The 23,325-nt window shown below is 49.2% G+C and overlaps 1 protein-coding gene across 1 annotated transcript in view; it reads right to left on the reverse strand.

The window, feature by feature from the left end:
- Positions 1–3,753: 3,753 nt before the first annotated feature.
- Positions 3,754–23,325, reverse strand: part of WSCD1 (WSC domain containing 1) — a gene marked incomplete at its 5' end in the record, with an annotated part of 38,531 nt that continues 18,959 nt past the window's right edge. The window contains 4 exons of the mRNA XM_015416444.1: positions 3,754–4,106; positions 7,205–7,405; positions 10,263–10,427; positions 22,246–22,423. Coding sequence (XP_015271930.1) covers positions 3,754–4,106; positions 7,205–7,405; positions 10,263–10,427; positions 22,246–22,423 — 897 coding nt within the window. The remainder of the gene's footprint in view (positions 4,107–7,204; positions 7,406–10,262; positions 10,428–22,245; positions 22,424–23,325) is intronic.

The following is a 23,325-nucleotide window of genomic DNA, read 5'->3' on the forward strand; positions in this document are numbered from 1 at the left end:
CATGCACCAGTGACCCTGAAAAAAGACTCCGAACCCCGGGCTCCCAGAAACATCTAAGGAGATCTGCAGGGAAGCCTCAAACAGCACAGAGCTGTGCCAAAAGGAGACCCCATTGTACCCTTTCAGCAATTCCAGCCACATGTGAAGGTCAGCCTTCATCCCCCCAGAAATCCAAACCCGAAGGTGAGAGTTCCAAACTCCCTTCAGGTAGTCACAAATCCCACGCATGAACACTCCCCCCAGCAGGGTCCCTCACAGGCTTGGCAGCCACCACAGAGCATGAGGGGAGCAGTCCTGGCAGGCATGAAGGGCGAGACCAGGGTGGCTGCCTGCTCTGAGGCCTCCATCAAAGGGACCGCTGTGCAGAGCACCTGCATCTGAGCAGCCAATGCCTCCCCACGCTCCCCACCGAAGCAGGTATGGGGAGGGGCAGCCTCATGCTGCAACAAGGCGTATGCAGGGGCACGGCTTTGCGGCCAATCCCAGGAAAGGTGGGGCCAGCTTGACAGGCAGGACCAGGAGGCTGGGTAGAGACAAAGAAGGCAGTATTTGAGGCAGGAAATAAAAGGAGGCCGGGGGATGGAGGTCGGGGAGGATAACCACTGGGCCGGGCTGACTGAGCTGCAAGGGTGAGCTCTAAAGGCTTATATTGGCCTACAGAGCCCGGTTCCAGGTGGGGCCTGTCCATATTAGGGCCTGCCCATATAAGGGCATATAAGGCCTATAGAAGCCTTCAGAGCACACTCAATTTGAGTCGAGCCATCTCACTAAACTGAGCTCCAAAAGTGAGCCCCAAAGACCTCTGAAGGCCTTAGGGGCAGAGGTGTCAAACATATGGTCTACAGGCCAACTCTGACCCATCCAGGGCTCTCATCCGGCCTCAGCTGTTGTACCTCTCCCAACAGCATTTAAATTCCGTTAGAGCCCACCACCAGCCTGTGGCCCCATCTGAGTGAGTTGTGAAGGCATTTAAATGCCTTTGGAGCTCACTTCCAGTTGAGCGGCCTGACCCAAAAGCTGTTGGTGCCATTTTTATTATCCAAAAGAAAAGAAAAAAACATAAAAGAGAAAGCAATTAAAATTCAGCATCGTATTAAGCCCCTAATTAATCATGTTTAGGGTCTCTGAGAAGGTCTTGGGCAAGGCCCAAATCAAAGAATCTCAGAAAACTGGAGGATCTGGAGCAAATGCCTTTCTTTAAAATATTTCTGTGCCTCCTTCTTTCCTTGGACTGAAGGTGGCGTGGATGCCTTCCAGTGCTTTCCTCTGCCCAAGTATGAAGATTTCTCCTTTTGTATCCTGCAGGGTGGAGTGGGGCTTGATTCTTCCATGCCCCTTTAAGCCCTGTTGAAGCTTGTGAGACTTGCTCTTCTCTCCCCTCTGGTGGTCCTTCCAGCAAGTAAGATGGGACTTCCCCAGAGGCCCTGGGAGCATTGCAAGAGACGCAGCAAGCCTGGTGAGGATAGAGCCAGTATGTTTGAATGTCTTTGTTTGTTTCCTTCTGCGTAATGTGCACAGAGCTAATGTGGTGCAAGGTATATAGTGCTGGAACAGAGCAAGGAAGACCTGAGTTTCAGTCCCCATGCAGCCTGGGAAAGAGAAGGCTTAGAGGGGGCATGACTGCAGTTTTCAAGTATTTGAAGGACTGTCATGCAGAAGATGGAGCAGATCTATTCTCTCTTGCTCCAGATTGCAAGACTAGATCTAAGGGGTGGAAATTACAAGGGAGTCGTTACCGGCTAAATATCAGGAGAAACTTCCTAACTGTAAGAGTGGTTGAGCAGTGGAACAGACTGCCTTGGGAGGTGGTGGATGCTCCTTCACTGGACGTTTTCAAGCAGAGGAGGCTGGACGACCATCTTTCGGGTATGTTGTAGGGCTATCTTTCAGCTATGCTCCTGCAGAGTGAAGGGGGTTGGACTAGATAACCTGCAAGGTCCCTTCCAACTCTAACATTCTATGATTCTATGAAGTACATAGGGTCACCCTGGGCCTTTCATTGTCTCTCAGCATAATTTACCTCTCCAAGTTGTTGTGACGCTAAAAAGAAAGTGGGTTGCATGTGCCATCCTGAACTCCTAGGAGGCAGAGTGGGATAAAAGCATCGTGTTTCATTATTACTGCGAAGATTGCACAGCCCAAACCAATTCTGTGTTAGATGCCATCAGTCACTGACACTGGCAGGAATCAGGATGAATCTTTTATGGGCTAGCTTGGAATAGCACTGAAACAATTTTGGTTTTGCACAAATTTAAAAGAAATGTTGGAGGAGAGTTTTAAGGTGGACCGCCCAAAAGAAAAATCGGTTGGTTCTAGATCAAATCAAGCCTGGACTCTCCCTAGAAGCTACTTTGGTCACTTTATGAGAAGACAAGAGTCACTGGAAAAGACAAGAATGCCAGGAAAAGTTGAAGGCAGCAGGAAAAGAGGAGGACCCAACATGAGATGGATGGACTCAGTCAAGGAAGCCATAAAGACTCTCAGTTTGCAAGACCCGAGCAAGGCTGTTAATGACAGGATGTTTTGGAGGTCATTCATACAGTCGCCATAAGTCAAAAGAGATTTGATGGCACTTAACACAGACATTGTAAAGGTGTTCTTGTGTGAGCAGAGTGCCCTGCTGCTTGTGAAAGAGAGTGCCACAACTTCCATGAATTTCCCACTTGAACTGGAGTTCTTGCAACGCTTGTTCTGGTGGAACAATTTTAGGTGATGTTGGGGTTGCAGAAGATGGGGGGGGGGAATCCATTCTGTGAGCAGAACTCTACTCATGATACTTTGGATCCAATTCAGTTTTATAGCTTCTCCCTCCCCCTTTAAAACCCCTAAATCCTTCCCTTTTATTTCCTTAGAATCTCACCAATTTACAAATCTTGAATAGCAGAAAATTCTTATTCATAATTTTTTGATGCAAAGGATAAAAAGACTGAAACAAGTTTTGCTACCACCAAAGTAATCTTAGGATAATTATCTCTAATCAAATAAAATAAAGTTTCCAAGATATAGGGAGGTAACTGGTCAGTAATAAATAGCTTGAAATAATAAATCCCTACATCTAAACACATCGGCTTCTGGGGATGTTAAAAGTCAAATTCACCCAAATTAAGAGACTATACATTTATTTTTTGGGGAAACAAATTAAAACTAGGGGAAGTTCCCCTGCTCTGAGTCAGTAATGTTAGAGTTAAAAGACAAACACAGCTCCTCAAATTACAACCGTCTTGATATATCCCAAGTATAGAATTTAAGGATAAATATGGGGGGGGGGTAGTGAAGGAAAAAGACAAAGAAACCAATTATTTGCCATTTTAAATGATTAGCTAAAAGTATTTATCAGGCTGAGTTTTAAACAAACAAACAAAAAACAGGGAAAATGTACACATCTGAATTGTCAAAACTGCTAGAAAATCTCTAGATATTCTTGATAAAAGATTGCTAGTCTGCAGTTGGGATGAGACCAAGGGGTCTTTTGTTGAGTCCTGGAATTAGCAGTGCACACAAGTGTTACCATTTGTAGTCATTTATAGAGAAGGAGACAACACACAGGCAGATGCTAATAGCTTTTGCCTTGGTTTATAACCCAGTTTCCATCCTTCTCTGCTTGCTGTTCATAGCACTTAGTGTACCCCTGAAGAGCATCCAAGAGTCGAGAATTTGCATTCATCAGCAGACTTTTTTTTTTACGGCTATAAAACTCTGACCTTTTTTTAATTCTTATGATTTTTGAAAAAGTAGGTTGCCTGCAATGGACCATCATCTGGGTAAATATTCTTTTGGCAGGCCAGTAAAGTTTCTGTCCCTTAGAGCTTTGTCCACAATCACAATATATTTATTTATCAAGTCTTTCATTTCCTTTGTGAATGGTTCAAATCTTTTCTGCCTGGCACCCGACCGCTTGAAATTCCCGTCGCGGTTGTTTTCCACACAGAGCAGCCGGTCCTCAGTCACACTGATGTTCAGAAAGGCTACCATTTTTTGAAGCTGGGACACGAGGTTCTGTTTCAAGTCTTCATAGTGAACAACAAGGATATGTTTCCCGTACTTCAGCCAGTCGAGGACGTGAGAAGCCCACCACGAAGCATAGCTGTTTACAAAATCTGGCCACTCTGTATGGGGCAAAAAAAGAAGACTTAGTCTTGTCTTGTCATCTGGAAGGAAGGACTAAAGAGACAGTTTTTTCAGGGGGCTATCTCCATAGACAGCTGCCTGTTTTCAGGTGAAAACATTTGTGTGTGGGGGGGGGGACATTCTATTGGTGTCCTCTGTTGGTGTTTTTGTTAGGGTCCTTGGTGGAAAAACTTGCTTCATCAGCAGTCTAATTTTTACTCACTATTTAATATTACCTACTGCCAGGGCTATTTTTGGGCCGGAATGCACAGGAACGGAGTTCCGGCTGGCTCCTGAGTTGGCCACACCCAGCAGGAACTCATTAGCATAATAGGCCACACCCAAAGCAGCAACTCATTAGGATTGGCTACCTTAGAGGTGTGTGGCCTAACATGCAAAGGAGTTCCTGCTACAAAAAAAGCCCTGGGTTTTGACAACAAACAAGGTAAACAGAATAAGGAGCAAAAGGTGGGTGTGGCTGGATGACCACACTCCTGCTAACATGGGGTTGTGGCCTAATAAGCTAATGAGCTGTGCTGCCAGGGGTGTGGCCTAATATGCCAATGGGTTTCTGCTGTTGGGTGTGACCTATTATGCTAATGAGTTCCTGCTGGGCTTTTTCTACAAAAACCCCCCTGACTACTGCACTATCATATGCCGGTCTAATAGTTTATATTTGAACTCACTTTTCATCTGATTTTATCTGCTGTTCTTATTGAATGAATAATTTTACTGATGTTATTATTTTGTTGTAACACTTTTGAAAATAATGTACGGACAAGTGGCTAAGGAATTAAAAATGGGTTTCATTGAAAGGATTGGCTGAGTGAATGCTTTGTATCTTGTGTCTTTTTATGTGTGTTTACAAGTTTGTTGGTTTGTTTGTCAAGTTACAGTTCTCCATTTACCTGAGTCTGTAGGTTTGTTTATTTTGTATATGCATGATGTATATATGATATGATATATGATATATGTGTTCCGTGTGCCTTGGTGTTTAGTCATGCCAGCCACATGACCACGGAAATGTCTTCAGACAGTGCTGGCTCTTTGGCTTTGAAATGGAGATGAGCACCGCAACCCTAGAGTCGGATTTGACTGGCTTTTGAGCAAGGGAACCTTTACCTTTACTTTTATGCTTAATATGCAGTTTATCTGTACAAAATACCCCATTTTATCCCATTATATATACACACACATTATGTATAACCCCACAAATAGTATTGAGACATAAATGGGGAAAATTCAGTGTCATGGAAGAAGAGAGAAGAAGAAGAGATTGGATTTATACTCCTCCCTTCACTTGGAGTCTCAGAGCGGCTTACAAACTCCATTCTCTTCCCCTACCCACGACAGACACCCTGTGAGGTAGGTGGGGCTGAGAGAGTTCTTTTGGGAACTGCCCTTGAGAGAACAGCTCTCAGAGAACTTATGACTGACCCAAGGTCACACCAGCAGCTGCATGTGGAGGAGTAGGGTATCAAACCCGGTTCTCCCAGATTAGTAGAAGAGAAGAGGTTGGACTTATACCCCACCCTTCACTACCCAAAGGGGTCTCAGAGCGGCTTACAAACTCCTTTCTCTCCCCACAATAGACACCCTGTGAGGTAGGTGGGGCTGAGAGAGCGCTTTTGAGAACTGTCCTTTCAAGGACAGCTCTGACAGAACTATGGCTTGCCCAAGGTCATCCAGCAGCTGCAAGTGGAGAAGTGGAGAATCAAACCCGGTTCTCCCAGATTAGAGTCCGTGCACTTAACCACTACACTTAATCACTACACCAAACAAAAATATGATAAAAGTAAAGAATTGTGAGTTCAAATTATGCAAGGAAGAAATGAAATTGATAATTTTCAAATAATATCAGGGATGAGAAATTCAAAATCATACTTTGAAAAGGTTTTTTTTTGTTGGGGGGGGGGTTCTGTAATATTCCCCAAAGTTCCTAAATACTTATGCTTTTGTATTTGTTTGCCTGTTGTCCACCATTCTGCTAGGCTCGTGTTTCAGCACCAAGTTTTGTCTCATGCTGGGTCTTTTTTTCCTTCACAACGTCATCTCAACCAATCAGGAGTTATGTTGAGAATGGTATTATGTCACTAGGAGCCAAATTTGACATTTTGATGGTGTTGAGGGGAAATGTAGCTTTTGGAATGACACGGATGTCACGCTGGGTTGCCAGGAGAAGGACGAGGACTAGGGATGTGCATTCGGTTTGTCCGAACCAAATGCACCCCCGAAAATGGCCCATTCAGACCCCTTTCGGGCTGCTGCAGGCTGATTCAGATTCTCCGATCTGAAGCGGCTTGCCACCGAATTGCCACCGAATTTCGGCAGCAATTTCAGCCCCATTATATCCTATGGGCCATTGAAGTCAATGGCGAAAATGTAGGGTATATTCTGGGGCTAGAGGGGAGGGGGTTTGAGGGAGAGGCTCCAAACCTGCAGGGTAGCTGCTGGAACCTCTCCCCAAGATACCAACCAAGTTTGAAGAACATTGGACCAGGGGGTCCAATTCAACGGGCCCCCAAACAGGTTGCCCCTATCCCCTCCATTGTTCTCTAGGGTGGGAAAAAGTAACTTGGGGAGAGGCTCCAACAGCTACCCTGTGAGTTTGGAGTCTCTCCCGCAAGCCCCTTCCCCTCCAACCCCCAGAATATACCCTACATTTTCACCATTGACTTCAATGGCCCATAGGATATAATGGGACTGAAATTGAGATTCGGCTGGCCGAAAGACTCCCGAATCGGCTCGTACTGACGAAAGTAACATGCGGGAGTCTTACTGCCAGCCGAAATTGATTCTGCCCAATTCGGCCAAATCCGCATGGGCTGAATTTTTTTGTTTTTGCACACCCCTAACGAGGACCTCTGCCGCCTCCCCTTGACGAAGCTGGGCAAATCCTGGAAGTCCCCTTCACAGCCCCAAGTGGCCAGAGTTGGGATCCCCTTCTTGATGTCCAGGAAAAGGGCTGTGACTTTGGGGAGGGCAATTTGACAGTTAAGAAATACTGGGATGGGAGTGGCCTCTGCCATTTTCATATTTCTAAGACCTTTTTTATTCCATGACTTGAGGGAAAAAGATAAATCCTACATCTTTTTACCTTTGCTTTTCCAGTTCCGGTCTGTAGCATATCCAAGGTGGCCGGCACATTTCCGATTAAATTCTGCCACAAGCGACTTGTAGGGATTCCGTATCAGCAAGATGGCCGAGTCAAACATCTCAATTTCCCTTCTGCCACTCTCGTGTGTTTTGACACAAATAGTCCTCCTGCTTCTCCAGTGATCCTTCTCTCCTTTAAAACCTGTGTTTTTAATTAAACATGTACATTGTTACAATCTTAGGCTTTCATTTTGGCTAAATGTGATCTGATGGGTAGTAAACATTGGCCTTGACAAAATGACATTAATGCTTCTTAACAACAGTGAACCTTTCCCCTCATTGATGACCTGGAATCCAGCTTTCTAATGCAGCACCCTTAGAGGCAGAGAGAGAGAGAGAGAGAGAGACAGAGACAGAGACAGAGAGAGAGCTAAAAGCAATTCATGGCTTGAATGTAGAGAGTCAGAGAGAGAGCTGAGTTGGCTGAGATTGTAACATCCTTGGGGTGTAGCTGCTCTTTTTGTGGACTTGGTGCAGGATTAGCAGCTGTGCTATCTGACTGCAGAAGCCTATGTGACTCCACTATGGCTTGATAACCTGTTTCTGCCCCCATTCAAATACTTGCCAGGATGGGCCCTGCTTAGCTTCTGAGATCTGACAAGATCGGGCTTGCCTCCTGGGCTATCCAGGTCAAGGCTCGACTCTATGATTTTATAATCTTGCTCTTACTGCAATATTTTCTAACTTCTGTAATCTGGTTTTTGCACTGTCTGTTATTTTGACTTCTGCTGTTTTTATTGAATTGTTTTCAAGTTTTGTAATTCATTGTGAATCTGAGCAAGAAAGGTAGGCTGTACATAAATAAACAGATAAGCAATTTGCACACCTGATGTCTGCAGTCCTGTGAACCACTTACTTGGGAATAAACCTTGCTGAGTAAAGATGCATGAGATTGGGCTGTCCTGCCCACACGGTGCCATCCTGAACAGAGTTTTGCCCTTCTAAATCAACTGATCTCTGCAGGCTTAGAAGGAGGTTGCTCTGCATGAGATGCCACTGATGGTCATATGGCTTGGGAGGAGGCATCTGAGTATTTCCACTGTTACAAGAAAGCCTGTGCCAGTCGTTTGTTTGAAGTCCCACTTGGAACTGTGACTGACCCACTCTAGGAAAGGAGGCTGGCCACTCTCAGGGTGGACGGGGGTGGACGGAATGGCCCCGACTCACTCCCCAAAGGAGGCAGAAGAGGAAGGAGAAGAGAAGGAATTGGCTAGGCTTGGCTGGGCACCCTCCTCCCCACAGGAGGCATGACTTGGCAAGGCTGAGTGCCCTCTCTCCCGTGTGGTGTGCCACTGGGCTAGGCCAGGTGCCTCCCCCCCCCCCGAGTGGCCGGTGTGTGGCTTCCATGTGCACTCTCCTTTCCCGGCACCCCTGGCAAACAGCAGCTGCTGTTGTGAGCCTCACAGGGGGTGAGGATCCCCCCTCACCGCTGCTGGGTAGGGTGGCTCTGGTGGGAGGCATCCCCAGACCATCAGCCCACATCAGCCCAATCCACCCTGGCCCACCACCATGGACTCCCGCTCTGAAAGGAAATAGGCAAGGCCCCTGGGACGACGAAGTAAGGAACGCATAACAATATACAGATTATTTTCTAAGGGACTTTCCTCTTAGAAATAACGGTTCCCAAACCAGACACAAGAACATTTTCATCAGTTTCACATTCGCCAGGGAGCTTCAAAATAACATTTTAAAAAGAATCCTCTTAATTCCCCTACTCTCAGTTTCTCCATGACATCTAACAATCCATTTCTTTTCCTCTTTTTAGGAATTTGGAATTTGTTTCAGGTCAATTAAATTTTGTTCAAAGAAAAAGAAATGTGAGTGGAGGAGGGGCAGGAAGGGAGGTTCTGCAAAAGTCCAGACTGTCCCTCTGAGGCAGGAAGGGCCTCCCCCAAACCTCCCAGTCCTCCTGCTGGAGCACGCCCCCCCCCCGGGGTGTGTGTAACAAAACACCCCAACTTTGCAAGGATTGAAGTCACAAGATGGTGAACAGAGATGTAGCAGAAATTGCAATTAGAAATGAAAGAGAAAGTCTTTTGAGAGAGAGAGAGAGAGAGAGAGAAAGAGAATAAGAGGAATCAATGGCCCTAGTTACAAAAGTGCGTTTCAGAAAAAGAAAATTTATACCCCGTAAGACAAAACTGTAAATGCCAGCCTGAGTAGTGGCTGTGTGGACAGGGAAGGCACGTGGGAGCTGCAGATCAGGAAAGGCAGCGGTGTTGTCCAGGTCAGTCATTTGTCCATCCCGTGATCCATAAGGCTCAACCTCCAGGTGAGTATTTTGACCCAGTGAATTGTTCTCTGTTGTTGAAGCTGCAGCAGGAGACTTCTATCTATCCACTACATCTTATCCAAGCCTCCTTCCCAGCAGCTCTGGGTGGCATACATGGGTCCACCCCACCCCATTTTATGCTGGGAGCAACCCTATGAGGAAGGGTAGGTGGCCGGGGAGGGGGGGGGAAGAGATCCACCTAAGGGTGCTCAAGGAGCTTCCTGGTTGTGTGAGGATTTGAACCCAGATCTCCCATGTCCTTTTGCCAGCATAGTGGCTCTTCTCTCCCACCCACCCAACTATTTCCATGGTGGGTGTTGGGGCATCTGCTGCCTTTCATCCACCTGGCTCACCATTGCTTCAGCAGTGTCCCAGGTACTGAGAGCTCAAAGGCTTTTAATACCCATAGGGTATTACCCATAGGAGCCCTGGGAAAACTGTAATTTCCAATACTTCTGGGATCTGCAACAGCAGGATTCATTGTAGTCACCAGGGAGAGGAGGGGAAGAGAGACATTCCTCCCAGTGCCAAGGAGTAATAGCCACTACAGTCATTGTAGCTGCCAGATTGCAGGGGGAGGATCTTGTGGATCACAAGATTTCATAGTTACTTAGTTTTTTTTGGGGGGGGGGGTCATTCTCCACTGTGGCTGGCAATTGCCAGTTCCTTCCCAAAGAGAACCTGGGGACGTTTTCTGTATACTAAACCGGATCAATCAGCACAGTACCTTTATTATACAGAGTCCCGTCAAAGTAGTAGCTTCCCGTGTAGAATCCTGTAGCATGTTCTATTAGGTGGCGTGCCCAGGTGTTTCCGGCTCCAGGGAAACTTGAAAGAGCAACAAATGCTTTGGATTTTGTAGGGAGAAACTTCCGGTCAGTACATCGGGTGTCTGTAACCAAGTATAGTTGCTATTTCATTAACACAGTAATTTTAATCATACTGAATACTAAAGTATCAGGTTGCTCAGCACTGTTCAATCCTAATTGAGTGTAGGCTAAATACATACATGCATTGAGAAGAATCACAGGACACTAACCTGCACGTAACAGCAGAGGGGTGAGATCATGTTTTCCCACCCTACCCACTAGGTATGACTGTTCCACCTCCAGCACCACTGGATGCTCATTCATTGCACTAAAGCTTCAAGAGGCCACACATACATAAAGTCCAATATGTGTTGTTCTCCTACCTTGCGTTCTGTCCTCCCCCCCACACACAGTTCATGAACCAGCTTTTCAACTTGTGCATATAACACTCTTCAAGTGTTGTGTTCATTAACGGATGTCGAGAGAGGGGGGCAGGGGACAATGCACCCGGGTCAGTCGCTCTTCCCCACTGCCCGGAGCTATCTCAGCCGATGGGCAACAAAGGCCACTGCCCCAGGCCCCGTTCTGAGGGGCTCTGGCCACCTGCAGCCCTGCCCCGACGGAGGGAGGAGGACAAAGCAGCAGCAGCAGCAGCAGCCGCGTGGGTCTCCACGGCCATCCCGAGCTCAGGAAACCCTCTCAGCTACCGCCACCGCTTGGGCCCACTCCGGCCGAGGCTCAGGCAGCCCCTTCTGGCCGTGGCTCCTGCCTGCCTCACAGGCAGGCCTGTAGCCAGGATGTCCTTTGCCAGGGGGCATTTACATTCCTTAGGGGGAACTTAATTAAAGTTGATTGAATTACCTTTAATTCAGTTAACCCCACTTCAAGCCTCGCCCCCTTTTCTTTTACAGGGGCCAGGTGGGGAAGGCAGGCAGCAAAGAAAGGCAAGGCCGTGGAGAAGTGCGGCGGTGCACTCGCCCACTCAGAGAGCCGACACCTGAGAGAGACGCCTAGGGCCCCTCGGTTGCTCTTCCCCCCCACAAAAAAAGAGAGAAAACTTTTGCAAGCCCCCCTTCATGGGCCTGAACTTTGCAATATCACAGAGCTCAGCCTGGGTACTTTCTCAGGGATGTGCACAGATAGACCCATTCCCCGTCAGTGGCAGGCCAGGCTCACTTGCTGACTCGCCCTCCCCTGGGTCAAGCTGCTGCTCCTCCCTGTCTGTGGCACTCGCTTGCCTGGCCCTCCCCTCCCCAGCACGTCTCAGTCTTAGGGCTGCCAGGCCTCCTCCTCCTCCTCACCCGGAGGCAGCTGAGTGAGCAGCCAGTTGAGCACCCGCTGCAGCCACAAAGATGTGGTCGGGGTCAGTGGCCAACCCTTACAATCTCTGGCTGGCCTGTTGCTCACAGCAGGGGGGGTCTGAGAAGTTGGGGGGGCTCACAGTAAGTTGGGGGCCCGGTGTCAGGTTCAACAGAGCAGTTGCAGTCCACAACGATTCATAAGAATAGGTTGCTTTAATACAAGTCACTATTGATACACTTTCATGGTCATTGTCAGGAATGAAATTCAAAGCCAAGCAGGTACAGATATAGACAGTTCAAAAAAAAAGGTTAAGCCAATGAATACAGTTTGTGCTCAGCAGAAATTCAAGTGGGAGAAAACCAAGGCGGGGGAAAGCCTTTCAGCCGTTTGGTTCACACCAGCCAGATTGGGAACGGCCCCATCAATGGTTCTCACAGTCTTACTTACTACAAAGGCAGCAAAAGCATGCCAAGGTCAAAACAAGAGATAAAGCGCCCAGGGAGGATGAGAACAGAGCAACAGAGATAACCCCCCCCCCATCATACAGCAGGCAGGTTACACAGAGCATACACAGAATGCAAATGGCAGTTTACTGGCACCCAGGCCCCAGGGGGCTCCATCATCACTACGGGCCTGCTCACAGGGCCTACGGCTTGGCCCTGGCAGTGGAGGCTTGTGGGGTGGTGGTGATGGAAGGGTAGCAACAATTCTGGGAGCCAATTATGGACTACTGCCAGGGCCCTAGAATCACTAAGGATGCCCCTGCGGACTGCACAAAAATGGAAAGGAAGGAACAGGATAATCCAAACTGGACTCAAGGTGCTTGATAACTGGGCAGATGTGTAAAAAGGGGTGGGGGACTCCAATCACACCAGTAGTGATGGGGGGAAACTCAGACTCTTTATATGCAAGCATCCTGTCAAACAGCTGAAGATGCTCAGTGGACATCTGCAGGCATTGGGGACACTTTTGAAGTGCAGGTGGCATGTGTCAGCAGTGGTGTCCCTTTCACCAGCCCAGTCCTGACCTACCGGGGGGGGGGGAGGGCAGCTAGCTCCTCAGATACACAGCTGGCCTCTTTCTAATGCAAATTATTCTTCCCAATCATTCTGGCCAGTGTGGTGGACTCCTCATTAACAGCGTCAGACTCAGATCTGGGAAACCAAGGTTCAGATCCCCACTTGTGCCATGGAAGCTCATTGGGAGACCCTGGATGAGTCACACTTTGTCAGCCTAACCTACCTCACAGGGTTGTTGTGAGGATAAAATGGCAGAGAGGAGATTGAAGTAAGCCACTTTGGGTCTCCATTGGGGAGAAAGGTGCAAATTCCTGCCAGGTTGATGGGAATTGTAGTTTTTGCAACTTCTCAGTCTGAATTGGAAGACCAAGGTTCTGAACCTAGCTGATGGGATGATGAATTGTACCAACTGGACCAGCACACTTTCAGGAGCATCTCTCCCCATATATGCCCCGGAGAGCCTTGCACTCTGCAGACCAACTTCTACTGGTAGCTCCTGGCCTGAAAGACGTCCGCTTAGCCTCAACCAGGGCCGGGGCCTTTTCTGCCCCAGGACCCTGCAGGGCCTGTAACAGTTCTGCAGGGCCTGCTAAATGGAGCTGTTTTGCCAGGCCTTTGGTTGAGGTGGCCGATTTTTCTACAATCTCAGCCTCCCCTGCCCACAGTAAGCCTATCGCTGCCTACTATCCTGCTGACGTCTAACAGGAGGCATAGTGGACGGCTCTGGAGTAATGTATGTTTCTTAGCTGCTATCCTTGTTTTATTTAACTGGGTTTTTAATTACATATTCATTGTATCTTATTCATTTTGTGAGCTGCCCTGAACCCATTGTGGGATAGAGCAAGATATAAGTGCAATGAAATCAATAAATAAATTACATTCAAAACACTGCTCATTCTTTAATTACAAACAAGTCAGCAATGTGAAAGTGTGGAGTGCTTAACTCCCTCCTCCCAAAATGCACCTGCAGTGCTGCTTCTGGGGGGACAAGGGACTCAGGAGTAAATGAGAGGAGCTGGGGTGATGCTGCAGGATGGGCAACTGCTCTCCCGCACATCTCTTTGACAGGGTCCAATCCGGCTCTCCCAGATTAGAATCCACGCTCCTAACCACTACACCAAATAGAAGAGGACTCCTCAGGAGAAGAGGAGCCCTGCATAGCCAGCACTGAGTCAGCAAGCAGGAAGATGAGCTACAAGTTGTCAGGGTTCACAGCCAACAGCTGTTCCAGATGCACTGGCACCCTCCAGCCCTGATTCAACAGGTGAAACTTGGTCGTTTTCAGCCCTTCAGTAACACCCACACCTTTGGAGTGCCACAAATGGTGGTTAAGAGCAGAGCTACAGGAAAGATGACAAAGTGCACACCTCCTGTCCCAATGCCAGCTGCTTGTTGATAGCAAAGATTAGTAGCTGCAGGATTACTCCTGAGCAGATGGCTACAAACAGTACCCTTAAGCATATGGCTATAAAAAGCAGCAAGGAAGGCTGTTAGACATGGAAGCAACAAGCAACCATTCCTTGACTCTCCCTTTCTTGTAACCCCTGAACCTGCTTGTGGATGACTCTCTGACTTCCAGACCTTACTACACAGATTGACCTGGTTTGATAGTCAGGACACACAACACAGTGCTTCATAAGAAGAATTCTGTTTATTGGTACACCAGGACTATGACACGCGTAATGCTTGTGTCAGGAATGGAGAACAGTATGACACCCTGAATTATACTGGGATCAAACACACGCACCCCTTACAAGCTGAAGCCAATAAGCAAAGTTCGCGCACGCAGGGAAAGCCATTGGTTCCCAGCTAAAGCCAACAGCAGCTGAAACATCCCAAGGTCAAGATAGTAGATAATACCCAGACAGTGAAACTCTGCATGGCAGGCAGAGCAAGATGGTTTCCCCCTCCACACATTCCAGCAACATGGCCCCCCCCAGGTTTATCTGATAAATGACGATGGAACCTCCGCAGCAAACGAGGGGCCCTGATGTGACCCACCTCCACCCACTCTGTGTTGCAGCCCAAAGTCAACCCATTCCACCAAATAAAACAACTTGTTCTGCTTATCAGCAACTTCGAAATGTGGTTCGCTGTGAACATTTGGGGGGGGGGCGGCTGTGCTTGTTGGGGTCTCCAAGCGTTTGGGCCAGGATCCCATTTTAGGAGCCTGAAATGGAAAACGGGGTGCAAATGCTTTAAATTCTTTGGCAATATAAATTCAACAGTCACATCATTTATCTTGCACCTGACCTGAAAAGGACCAATAAACTTCCATCCCAGTTTACGGTTAGATTGAAGCCCCCTGATATTCTTAGTGGAGACATAGACAGAGTCCCAGCCCTCTGAACAAATGTATCGAAAAGCTTGAGCTTTGTACGCTTCCTTAGCCCCCTCCAAAGTCTTGCACAGGACCAGCCACGCTTCTTGCAACCCCCTACACCAGTCCCCTACATCCCCCTCCAGTAGGACCGTATCAGTCAGGAAGGGGAGAGGTGGAGCTTCATAACCATAGGCAGCCATAAATGGGGAAACTCGCATGGAGGAATGACATGCGTTGTTATAACAAAATTCTGTGAAGGGAAGAAGACCCTCCCAGTCATCCTGTTGAAGGTTTGTGAAGCACCGTAGGTATTGTTTAAAGGTTTGATTGACTTGCTCCATTTGGCCATCAGTCTCTGGGTGATAAGCACTACTCAGGCCCCGTTCCACCCCCAACAGGTGCATCAGTTCCCCCCAAAACTTAGAAACGAACTGCAACCCCCAGTCGGAGATTATCTTGCGGGGCAAGGTATGCAGCCAGAACACCTTCTGAAGGAACGCCTTGGCTAGGAGGTGGGCTGTAGGCAGGGACTTAAATGGGATGAAATGGGCTTGCTTGGAAAATAAATCGACCCCCACCCATATAACTGTTTCCCCCTGGCTGGGGGGGGGGGGGAAATTGGTGATAACATCCATGGATATAACCTCCCACGGCGTGCTGGGCATGGGCAGCGGCCGCAATAGTCCAGGTGGTTTTCCGGGATGTGGTTTACACATGATGCATGTCTGGCAAGTCTGTACAAACAGTGAGAGATCCTTTCTCATACCGGGTCACCAGAACTGGTGTTGCAACAGATGCAAAGACTTCACAAATCCCAGGTGCCTCGCCAGCTTGCTGCCATGCACCGTCAACATGACATCACCATGCAAGGCTGATGGTATGAACAGCTTGTGACCGTAGTACCAGCAGCCATTAGCCCATTCCTCCAACTCCCCCTCCCCTTCCAGTTCTTTTTGATCAGTGTCTGAGAGGGCAGCGGCGAACTTCACCTCCCAAGAGTCCCCATCCCCTGGGGGCGAGGCTTTCACTTGGCTGCAAGTCAGGATGCCCCCCCCCAAAACTGGGAGGGAGTGAACATAGAGTCCAGCATGCCCTCACGTTGACTGTCGTGCTGCAGGAGGTGGGACAATGCATCCGCCAAAGTGTTAGTTTTGCCCAGAAAGTGGTGGAGGGTGAAATTGAATTTGGAGAAGTCTCTGTCATGCTAAAGGACCATTCTGCCGCTTTACAAACTTGCCAAACTGGTTCAGTTGGTATGAGGCCATTTTGAAGAAGAAGAAGAGGAAGGAAAAGAGATTGGATTTATACCCCACCTTTCACTCAGAGTCACAGGGTGGCTTACAGACTCCTTCCCCTTCCCCTCCCCACAACAGACACCCTGTGAGGTAGGTGGGGCTGAGAGAGCTCTTTCAAGAACTGCCCTTGAAAGAAATGCTCTGAAAGAACTATGGCTTGCCCAGGGTCATCCAGCAGCTGCAAGTGGAGGAGTGGGGAATCAAATCTGGTTCTCTCAGATTAGAGTCTGTGCACTTAACCACTACACCAAACTGACTCTCACTTTTGGTGTGTCCATCATGAACCAAACTGAACTGCATTGTCCCGGTTTATGCCCATCCCCAGCTGGGTGACCTTGGGCCAGTGTCAGATTCCTGGTTAAATCAGTTCTCAACACCAGCCAGTTTGTAGAAAGCTAACTTTATTCAGACAGTTGATAGAGACCATCCTGGACACATCTGCTGTTAGAACTGAAGTTAAACGCACGAAGGCTAGAGATATAGGGAATTCAAGTAAAAGCACTAACAATCAGGACCCAATCACCCCCCGGCATTTGCCCATCAGAAATAACTGTCAGCTCCCCCCCCCTTCCTTACATAGCAAGGAAACAAGAGCACAGACATTTGAGAAGCCAGGACATTTGGCATTGCGAAGGTGACAAGCCCCAGGCACTTCAAAGAGACGAAGAGAGGAGCCTCCTCTCTGTCAGCTATGTTGCCATATTGCTTATGGGCCTACAGTTAGCCTGCCTGACCTGTGTACAAGTTGGTGCCACATTACTTCCCTCTTGCTTCTCCCCTTGTTATCTCTGACCTTGTACTCCTGCCTGTGTAGTGTCTCCACTTCAATTAACCGTGAAACTAGTTTCGTTTGGGTGAAGACGTTTGGCATACATCCGAGAGTTCTGAAAGAACTCAAATGTGAACTTGTAGATCTCCTGACAAAGATATGCCTGCCCACGGGAAAAGGGGCGATTTGCTCACAGGTGGGGGGGGGAACCTCTTAAATCTGCTATAACATTGTATGCTTGTTCCTTGCTCGACCTTCCTAACAGTGACCATGTTACTGCAACCATAGTACTAACAATAAAGCAAAACCTTTCTTGGAAGTGTGTGCTCCGTTGTTTGGCTGTGTGTCCTGACATTCTGTTAGGAATCCTATCGTCCTTATTGTTCGCACCTCTCACGTCAAGATGAGCAAGGAAGAGGACAAAACTGTACCCACACTGATGGGGGGGAGACCCCTACTACCCAGTCCAAGGTATTGGTGACAACTACCCCACCTCAGATGACCCCAATAACGACCGTGGGCATCGGGATGATCCCGAAGTCGTCGTCAGCCCACATCTTTTTTACACCAAAGGGCCCACAGCAGCCGGAAGGTCAGCTGTACCAACCCGAGGCCTTACGGTGGGGCCAGCTGAACCCGGATTCGATGGAGGAAACCTATGTCCTTACCAAGGTCCCTCGGAGAGACAGCCAGTGCGATGCCGGGCTGATGAGCGAGTCAAGTTTCTATGGGGTGACATCGGAAGTGGCAACCCAAGCATGGGTGACGGGCCACACGAAAGAGCGCCGTGGACACTGGTCTCCAGAGGAGGAAGAGCTCAGTCTGGCCGAGCGGATGGTAGAGGTGGAACAGGCTCAGCGCCAAATGGTGCAAGACTTCGAGGAGGTGATCCTGGCCATCCTGGTTATGGTAATCTGGGTGCTACGAGCCGATTGGGAAGCACAGCAACAGGCTCTGGCCCTCCCCTCCCCCAGGGACCACCTCAAGTACCACCAGCACAGCCGGTACCAGGCCATCTGGTGGCCCCAGGGTCTCTGGTACCCAGCCCCAATGGGGGTGCCCCCACACCAGTGCCCCGACCGGGAAGCCCCAGGGGCCAGGTCCTCCACCATCCCAAAGACCTGATCAAGGCAACGTTTGCCAGAGACCCGGAGGATTTGTCTTACTTTATAGTCAGAATAGTGAAATTGTGGAGAAGTGGGGCCACCTGTTCCCGGATCACAGCAGCTCTGTAGATGTGATTGTGGCTTGGTTGTGTAGAGTGGAAGCAACATGATATGTGGGCCTCCACAACTCATGGGCCCCGAAGTTGATTAGTGTAGACGCTTTTCTGTGGGCATTGTGTGCTCAGTTCAAGAACCAGAATGCCGGCCCAAAGGCCAGAACATTCTTCCGCAACCTGAAACAAGGCAAGTGCTCGGTGAGGAAATATTTCTCCGTCTTTAAACTCCATGCCGCCAAATTCCGTAATTGGCCGGACCAAGTCCTGGCAGAGCTGTACCGTGTAGGGCTGAACCCCAAAATCTGCAAAACAGTTTTCCGCTCCGTGGACCCGGTATCGGTTTCAGCGTGGATGCAGGAGGCAGAGAGCACAGAAGGCTGCCTGAACACCTTGCACTTGGATATTGCAGTAGCTGGAGGGGAAAAAACCCTGGTCCCGATGCAGAAGGGGAAACAGGTGAGACCACCCGAAACACTCCAAGTCCAACACTTAAAGCAGGGGTTGTACCTCCGGTGTGGGGATCGGGGACACTTCACCACTGACTGCAGTGGATTGGGCCAGGGGAAACCGGGGAAACCCGAGCCGCCCAAGACGTGCGGGGGGACTCCCGTGAAGAAATCATCGGGCAAGCCGAAATTTGCCAAGGCTCTCCTGGTGGCCCTGCCCGAAGTTGAGGATGACACCAATGAGGAGGAGGACACCGAGCCAGCGGGAAACGGGCAGGGTCTGCTGTAAGCCACGCGGAGCAGCAGGGCCCAATCCTGGAGGCTCCTAATGTGGTGAGCAGCTACCCTCCCCCTTTTTTCATGATTGTAACTCTCTTGACTCTGAACATGGAGACCCATATCAGGGTAAAAAGCCTCATTTACTTGGGGTGTGGGAGGGACCTTATTAATCCATCCCTGGTCTCCGGGAAAGAAGCCGTGGTGGTGTGGTTGCCGGAGCCTTTAATATTCACCCAGATCCTCAATGAAAGAACCGTGTCAATTCGAGACTGTGCCATTACGATTGGGGGGGGGGGATCACTCGGAAGATTGTTCATTCATGATCACCCAGGTGGTGCAGTTCCCGCTACTGCTGGGAAGCCCCTGGCTACACAGCCATGATCCCTACATTCTTTGGGATGAGGGGAAAGTACTATTCATCTCCCCGTGGTGTAAAACGCACACCTGGGACCCACAGTGGGGCCCCAAACCTGAGCCTGAAACCCCTCAGGCGTGCCTAGTGTGAGAAAAATTGGTTTCCATTTCCCCAGAATATCAAGACTTAGCTAAAGTATTTGAAGAAGAAGAAGTGAACTCCCACCCCATAGACTTTCAGACTGTAGCATTAAGTTATTGCCGGGCATAAATTACCCATGGGCAGGATTTATACGATGGGCCCGGCTGAGAATGATGAACTCCATAAATTTATTGACAAGAATTTAGCCAGAGGGTCCATCAGACCGGCTTCCTCCCCATTTGCCACTCTGGTGCTATTACGGAAATAGAAGGACAGGGGGTTGCAGTTGTGCACTGATTATCAAAGTTTGAATGCGGTGTCATCTACCAATGCTTTCCCCATGCCACTCATTAAAAACTTATTGTCTGAAGCATCTAAAGGGAAAATCTTTTCCAAACTAGACCTCCGAAATGCCTACTTCCGAGTGTGCATTAAAGAGGGGGATGAGCACAACACTGCCTTTAACTCCCCCCTGGGCCAATTCGAATAGGCTTTCATTGCTCTCCTGCTTAAAGCGACTTGGGATGTTTCATCTGAGCTTCTTGTGGCTTAGGTTTCTTCTCAGAAGTCTTGCATTCATTCATCTTCCCATCTCTGGGGTTCTTGTCAAGGGGGCAGCTTGCTTTGAAGTGCCCCGAGGCTCCACATCTCAGGCATAGGCCCTGATGCATTCATTGGTCTCTGATAGCTTCTCTCATCTTGGTTCTTACCCCTCGTTGTTCTGTCGCTGTCTCCACCACCATCACTGTCACCCTTGCGGGGACATGGAGCCGGTACATCCACAATAGGTTGGAGCAGTTCTCCACCTCACAGGCCACCTGGATCCACCCGTTCAATGTCAGCAGGTTGCCCTGGGCCACTGCCCAATCTAGAATTGCGTGTTTCAGCCTGGCCTGATAAAATTCAATGAGGACCTCTTCAGGCCACCCCTGGAGCTTCGCGCATATGTTTTTAATTCATCGGAGTACTCCCACACTAAGTGGCTCCCCCGGTGCAGACCTCTCAAGTGGGGGCACGCTCTTTCTAACTCCAGGCGGTCTTCGTATTGGCATCGGAGGGCCCACATAAAGGCAACTACATCTCAGAGTTCCAGTCCCTGGATGTTGTGGAGGCCCACGAACCAGTCGGCCACCTGGTCCCAGAGGCGTGACCCGATAATATCCACATGGTGCTCATTCGTGGTGAAAATGTGGCCCCAATCGTGTAAGAACTTGTGCACCTGCAACAGGAAAAATGCCAGCTTCTCTGGAGTGCCATCAAATGTCAGTTTCAGGGCATCGCGGGGCCGCTCCGGAGCTTCTGGGGGCGCAGGTGATCTGTTCGGCCCAGCCAGACCAGCAGCAACACCCGGAGTTGCTGGGGGAGGAAGTGGGGGTACTTGCAGAGGGGCTGGCAGTGCCCTCCCAGTTCCATCAGGGGCCCATTCACAATTCCGGAACTCTTGCTGAATTGCCTCAATGATGATGTCGGGTATGTCCAGCATTATGTTTTGCATCTCTCTTCTTATCTCTTCAGCCTCCCCCCTGAACTGCCTACGGGGACGTTCACCTTCAGTGTCCTCCACAGCACAGATGCGCTCTGGTTCCTCCTGGACCAAGCACCCGTAGCGCCATCGGGCGCTGTCACCTGCAAATCTATTGGATCTCGGGTTGGGAGTCAACAGCCAGATGGGCTCAGCCCAGGAGGGGAGAGGTGCCCATGAGTCTCAGGTCCGTGCCCCACCCTCAGCTCCTTTGGGCTCCGCAACCGTCATTGGGCTCTGCAACTGTCACTCCCATGGTCTGTTGCTCTAGTGCGGTGCTGTCCGCTGCAGTTGTAGGGATTTCCCCATCCTCTTTGCTCATCACGTTGGTGGTGCAGGAGAGTTCTAACAAACTGTCAGATTCCTGGTTAAATCAGTTCTCAACACCAGCCAGTTTGGAGAAAGCTAACTTTCATATCCAAATCCAAATCCCTTTATTGGCATAAAAGAAAAGCAAAATACCCCAAGACAAGTTTACAGAGAATTTGAATTATAAAATATGTCAAACATCAGATAGAAGAGCTAATCTTTTGCTCCCTGATTATTATGGTGGGCAAAAGGTACCTTACAACTGAACTGCCAGGGAGTGGTGGTGCAGGCAGTAAGTGAACCCTGCATTACATCTGGCCGAGAAGCTTTGGCTGTTCGAACCCCACCGCGGCTGGAGTGAGCTTCCGGCCCTATGTCCCAGCTCCCGCCCACCCAGCGGCTCGAAAGCCTGTTAAAGGGCAAATAGACAAATTGGGTATCTGCTCTTAGAGCGGGGGGGCACCCGTCCCTTGTGATGTAGCAGCGGCGGCGGCATGAGCGAGCGACGAGTGGCGGCAGCGGAGAAGCATGGCGGAGGCTGGCGAGTGAGAGGAGGCTGGGTCAACAGACACAGAGGTGGGATGACGCGACCGGCCGGAGCCTGATGGACAGAGGCCGACAGCGAGCATGCGTGGACGTGTGCTCGGCCCAGATTCGAAGGTGTCACAACAGCCAGGAAGTCGTAAATCAAGACCAGCGCCAGGAGGACATCGCCCGCAGACAACAGAAAAACAACTCACTACAAAGGGTGCCTGGTAGGTTAGTCACCCCCCCCCCCTTGTATGTGGCCCTAGGTTAGAACTTGTACTGATTAAATATGTAAACCGATCAAGCCCTCAGGGGGTGAGCGGTATACAAATGGAAGGATAATAAGGATAAACTTGTAATATGGGAATGGGTGTGTGTGTGTGCATCTTACCTTGGACTGGCGTTTGATAGACAAGGCCATAGTCCTCCCCCCTGGGCATTTCAGCCTTGGTGCTCATGTTCTGCAGCCTTCTGCAGAGGGACCTGTCTGAGCTGCTGTGCAGTGGGAAATGAACTGTAGGGAAGCCACAGTGGCAGTGAGGCCCTCTGGTGACCGCCAGGGGAAATTCCTACGGAAGGAGAAAGGGGAGGGGTAAAAAAAAAAGAATGTTAAATTCAAGGGGACAACAAACATCAACATGCTTCAGCTAGAACTTGAAATAATGTCCCACCATTTCAATGTGAACTTCCCTGGTTTTAGCTGGATTCTCCACTGCCAAACTAAAACCTGTGCGCTTTATTTGTAAGACGTTTTCTATTTCCTTAGAGTGACACAATTTGGGTGTAAAAAGGGGATAAAACAAATGAGCTGGGACCATAAGCAACAGATATGGGTGCTCAGCGTTTGCCCTGGAAGACAACCAGGAAACTGCGAGTTGTGCAGAATGCAGGAGGCCAATCATAGAAACATGGAGTTGGAAGGGACCACATCTAGTCCAACCCCCCAACACAATGCAGGAAATTCACAACTATCCCCCCACACACCCTGTGACCCCTGCTCCGTGCCCAGAAGATGGCCAAAACAAGCAAAAACAAACCAAGCAAAAAACCCTCCAAGATCCCTGGCTAAACTGTGTCAGCTACGCTGCCATGGCAGGTGGGAGGAAAGAAGGAGGCTGTTGAATGTGTTTCTTCTTATGCTAGAATGTTAACTTTCATTTCTTCTAATAGTGTCTTATCTCTTGGCTCAGGCCTGTGACCTTGGTACCTTTCACTAGCTGCTTTGCTGGGAATGTGAACCCGTTAGTTTAGGCGCACTCCAGTTAATTCCCTGACTGGCTCAAATCCATCAGGGGACCGCACTTTGAATCCTGTATATCTTCCCCTCTCCCGCCTTTAGGGTTAGTTCTGACACTGAATGTATGCACAGATGACCTGCCTTTACTGTACTCAATAAACTTGAACCTTCTGAAGGAACATTGTTGAGACATTGCTGTGGGACTCTGACAGAATGTCAGAACTCCTATAATCT

This window comes from Gekko japonicus, unplaced genomic scaffold (assembly GCF_001447785.1).
Source record: "Gekko japonicus isolate JY-2015 unplaced genomic scaffold, Gekko_japonicus_V1.1 scaffold1984, whole genome shotgun sequence".
NCBI lineage: Eukaryota > Metazoa > Chordata > Lepidosauria > Squamata > Gekkonidae > Gekko > Gekko japonicus.